General features: G+C 34.3%; 1 protein-coding gene across 1 annotated transcript in view; it reads right to left on the bottom strand.

Annotated features, from left to right (window-relative positions):
* LOC128247092 (uncharacterized) overlaps window positions 1-5,238 on the bottom strand; it is a 22,331-nt gene extending 17,093 nt beyond the window's left edge. The window contains exon 1 of the mRNA XM_052965918.1: window positions 932-5,238. Within this exon, the coding sequence (XP_052821878.1) occupies window positions 932-4,983 (4,052 nt within the window). The 5' untranslated portion in view covers window positions 4,984-5,238. The remainder of the gene's footprint in view (window positions 1-931) is intronic.
* Between the last annotated feature and the right edge of the window lie 13 nt (window positions 5,239-5,251).

The raw sequence follows: 5,251 nt of genomic DNA on the forward strand, positions 1-5,251 counted from the left end.
ACTTCATATCAAGATGCTTTCACATGCTGGTTCATAAAATACTTTGCAACAAATATTACTTCCAGCTCGTCCTCTCACTCTGCCACTCTCTTCCTCTTTGTAAACTATCTCTTAACATTAGAGTAATTTGTAGGGTTTTATACCAGAATGAACAATGTATTAATATAGTAGTTTGATAACAGCCAAAAACATTTAAATGGTTATAAATGGTATATAAACAGATTAATTTCTAATTTCAGTTCTAAGGATCAGTTAAAATGTGCATTGCTCAATACTACATCATTAGATTTTACAGCTATTAATTCAATATTTCTTCTCTGATATACCTTACAATTTTAAATTCACAGATAAAGTAGTTATGAAAAAAACAACAAAAAACCAAAGACAAAGAACAAATTGCACTGTAGATATGAGATGTCTGGTGCTTAATAACAAAGTACGAAAGCTTTATGAAGTGTTTTTATTAAAAGAAACAAATAAAATTAATATTGTTGTAAAGAGATTTTTCCTGCAAGGCCTAAGGATATTATCTATAATACAACATAAAAACATTGGTTTAACAGTTAATAGTTTCCTTTTAAAGTTTTTTTAAAATAGATTCTTTTCCAATACTAATGTAAATTGCAAAAAAACTAAATAAGTGAATAAAGTTATAAATACTTTTAAAATAAATTAGAACCTTTTAAGAATAAATATTTCTAAAATAGAAATATTTTAAATTGTATATTGTACTAATTTTAGATTTAGCTGATCTCATATAGACAATGTCAATACATTTTAGGTTTTAGAATGTGCCAATATATTGCTTGAGCTAAATTAAATTTATATAAAAATGTTTAATTATAAATCCCATTATATTTCTTAACAAAAATTCTATATAATTTTATATAAAACCACATGATATACTTCTAGACATAAAATGCTGACTTACCTGTCTTTTAATATTTCTTCAATGGTAGGTGATTTGATACGAGCTGCTCTTAATAGCTGTTCAATCTCATATGCATCTTGAGGCATGGGTGATTGACTTTTGGATTTTCTGGAACTTGGTTGTTCAGGACTTCGACTGCCCTCAGTAGTTTTCTTTGAGCGTTCAGTAGATTCTGAGCTCGCAGCAACCTGACTAGGTGATTGACTTTTGGATTTTCTAGAACTTTGTTGTTCAGGACTCTGGCTGCTCTCGGTAGCTTTTTTTGATTGTTCACTAGATTCTGTACTTGCAGTAATTTGACTTGATTCTTTCACTGATTTTTCAGTTGTTGTTATTCTTTCTGATTTTTCAGTCACACTTTGATCAGCAGTATCTAAACGCTTTGTTCTGTGAGATTCATCAATTTCTTCTTCTCCATCTGCTTCATATTCTTTTTTAGTAATGACACTGTAATCTTCGCTCTCTCTATGAAGATGTCTGGTCTGACTGTCACTAGGCTCAGAACTCTCAGATGACTGATGCTCAATATCTTTAACTTCTTGTTTCTTCTTTATACCCGCATCTTCTGAACTCTGTCTTTGGTAAGATGTGTCTTCTGAAATTTGTCTTTGATCAGAATGTCTTTCCTTTGAAGTCTGTTTATCATATGCAGCATCTTCTGAAATTTGCCGATAAAAAAATTCTTCTGGATCAAATTTTTGTCTTTGAGAGATATTTACATCATCAGGAAACTGGTAATTTAGTCGATCTGAATCAATAGAAGTTTGTCTTAGGAAGAAAGTTTCATCCTCGGACAACTGTCTTTCTAAGGAACTTGTTCTATTCGACTCTGTATCAATACCCCGGAAAGATTCACTGGAGATACTTGCCTGTTCAGAGACATAAGATAAGGAATCCTCAGAAAATATTGGTTTCCTTGTCCATACTCCATCACTTTCTGACGGTAAATCTTCTTTTCCAATATTTCCTGCTAGTTTATAAGATTTCCTACCAGTTTCATAATGTTCAGAAGTGCTCCATGATTCAAAAGGTCTTTCAGTATAACATTGGTCTTCCTCCAGTTGATCATCTGTATGTTGTCTCTGAAAAGTTCTTCGTCTGTAGAATTTAGATGCAGAAGCATCTTCATTCATTTCCAAATCATCCGTACTGGAAACACCAGACACTTCATCAAAAGATCTTTCATAGCCTTTATTATCAAGATCTGATGACTGAACAGTCCTCCTGGAATACATTAACCTACTCTTAGAGCTAGAAAACTGTGTATCAGCAGCATCGTCAGTTGAAGCAGTCTCTGAATCAAAGCCAAATTCACAACTATCCTCATGGTGAATAAAAGCAGCCTTTTTACTTGATGAGTCACTAGGTGATTCTCTGAATTCCAATTTTTCCCTCACTTCTGTAGATTTGTAATCTGTTTCTTCCTTTTGTACACCCCTATTTGAATCCAATTCTTGTTTTGTATGTTCTTGGTTATCAGAAAAATCTTTGCTTATAGGAGGCTGGGGTGTGTCAGTTATTTTTTTGACTTCATCTTTAGAAACATCTTGGCAAATGTTACTCAATTCGAAATCATTAGTATCGAAAAATACGTTCTCTTTTTTACTACTCATTGAAACAACACGTTCTTCATCAGGCTCTTCAACAATGCCTCGATGCACTTCTTCTGATTGATTAAATGGTGACATCATTTCTTCAATAACAGGTGAGCCTGTGTGAACTGTGCGTTCATCTTTCATCAGTTTAGTTTCTTCATAATTAAAAGTTGATTGAGATTCATTGCTAATATTTTCATTTACTGAGAGGTTTCTTTGGTCAGGTGATACTGGCATTTCGACAGTATATTCTTGTTTCAGTTTCTTATCCACATCTTTGGTGACTTTTCCTAATTCTTCATCAGGTTCTACATTGACAACAGTTGCAGTTTGTTCAAATGCATTGTCTTCAGCCAAACCATCAGAAGGTCCAGTTTCTGTTTTTAAATCTTTAGTCAGTTTAGATGTGGATGATTCAGTACTAGAAGATTTTTCTTTCATTTCTTCTTCAATGATTTTATGAACAAATGATTCAGCAAAATCTTCCACATCTTTTCTTTTCTGTTTTAAGTCTTCAATTGTGTCAGAAGATTCTTTTGAGAATTGTAAAGATCCTGAAATTTCTTCTTCTTTATGAATATCACTTATCTCTGACATTCTCTGTTTACTTATTTCTTCAACTTCTTGACTTTCAGTAACACTTTTTCTTCCAATATCTGATTGCAAGTCAGTGATAAGAGGTTTTTCACGCTCTTTATCTGAAGGTATATAGTTACTGTATTCTCCTGTAGCCTCAGACTGGTGTAGTTCTGTTTTTGTTGATGTATCAAGTTTCTCTTCATGAACAGCAGCAGCAGCAAGGGAACCAGATACTACACCTGTCTTATTATCAAATGTCAGAGAATCATCACGAGCACTAATTATTTCATGATCTTTCTGTTTGCCTTCTATTTTCTGATTTAACTGCTGATATTTCTCATTGAGTGCTTCGTCAGTGTTGATTACTCCATCCTTTACTAATTTCTCTGAAATGTCCCACTGGCCATATTCAGTATTTTCCTGTTCACTCTTAGTTGTATACTTTAACTTAGTATCAGGTGTCTGCTCTAGTAAACTGAATTCCCGTTCGGAACTATCAATTATTTCTTTTCTTTTCTCCTCACTTAACTCACAAAGTTGTTCAATTTGACTCTTATTTTCCCCAAAAATATTTTGACCAGGAGGAATTGAAAAGGTTTCATATTCTTCAATTATTACTTCTTTATCATGTGACAAAGTAATTTCACATTCAGTCTCATTTTCTGTGAATGTTTCTGTGGTAAAACTTTGTTCCACTGTGGAAGAAGAAGCTCCTGCAACATTCTCCATTTCCCTCTGAACATCTTGTACAAAATCAAAGCTAAATGTTTGTTGTCTTTCAGGGCTTACTGACAATCCAGTCTTTACTTCTACCAGAACCGACTCTGCACCATTTGGTATTTCTTTTTCAACTGAATCATCAAATTGTTTCACTTGTACTTCACTGGAGACGACCTCACCTTCAGTACCTTCCAGTTCTGAACTTTCATATATTCCTTTAACAGTTTTCGTAGTTGTTGTGGTTATTACTTCAGTTGTTTGACTAGACCCTTCAGATCCTTTCTCAGTTCTTGTAGATGTTACTTCAGTAGTTTTAGTAGAACCATCAGATCCTTTCTCAGTATACACTTCTGTTTTTTGATAAGATACTTCTCCATGAACACCTCCTTCTTTAGCTTCATCTCCAGTGAGAAGTCCACCATGTTGCTCATGTACTTCGGTGTGAACATCGACTACTTTGATATCTTTTGTATCAGGTACTTCAATATGAGTACCTTCACCACTGATTATGTCCACTTTTTCTGTTTTCCTCTCAGTTTCTACACTATAAGATTCTGTGACTGTTTCAGTTTTTTCACTGACACCTTCTACTCTTGCTTCACTCTGTAACTGGCTAAACTTATCACTTTCAAATTCCACAGTGATTTCTTGGTCTTCTGTTGTCATTTGAACTTTATCATCCTGTCCTTCTGTTACATCAGAAACAATATTTACGTTTTCATCTGATACTGCAAAGCTAAAACATTGTTCCTGGTCTTGTTTATCTACAACAACCTCTGTCCTTTCTTCAGTTACACCAACATCTCCTTTTTCTTCAACTTGTACATTCTCCTCAGATACTGTAAAGGAAAAATCGACATCTTTTCCTGTTTCTTCAGTGTCAACATTGGATCTTTTCTCAATTACATTTGTAATGGTCTCTGACATAACAGTAATAATTTCTGGTTCCTTGTTAGCTATATCTGCAACTATATCAGATTCTAACTCAGTTACCTCAGCAGAAACACTAGTAGTCTCCTCAGTTATGTCAGTGGAAATCTCAGATTTTCTTTCAGTTACCTCAGTGGTAACCTCAAACACCTCAGTTATCTCAGTGGAAACATCAGTAATCTTCTCAGATGAATCAGTTGTGATGACCTCTGATACTGTTTCATGCATATCACTGGGAGTATCATGTACCTTCTCTGCTACATCGGTAGAGACCTCTGATATTTCCTCACTTACTTCAAAATGAACATCAGTTGTAGTTTCAGCTATGTCGGTGGGAGCATCAGCTGTCTTCTCTGCTACATCTGTAGAGACTTCTGATATTTTCTCACTCACTTCAAAATGAACATCAGTTGTAGTTTCAGCTATGTCGGTGGGAGCATCAGCTGTCTTCTCTGCTACATCTGTAGAGACCTCTGATATTTCCTCACTCACTTCA

This window comes from Octopus bimaculoides, chromosome 2, assembly GCF_001194135.2.
Source record: "Octopus bimaculoides isolate UCB-OBI-ISO-001 chromosome 2, ASM119413v2, whole genome shotgun sequence".
NCBI classification, from domain to species: Eukaryota; Metazoa; Mollusca; class Cephalopoda; order Octopoda; family Octopodidae; genus Octopus; species Octopus bimaculoides.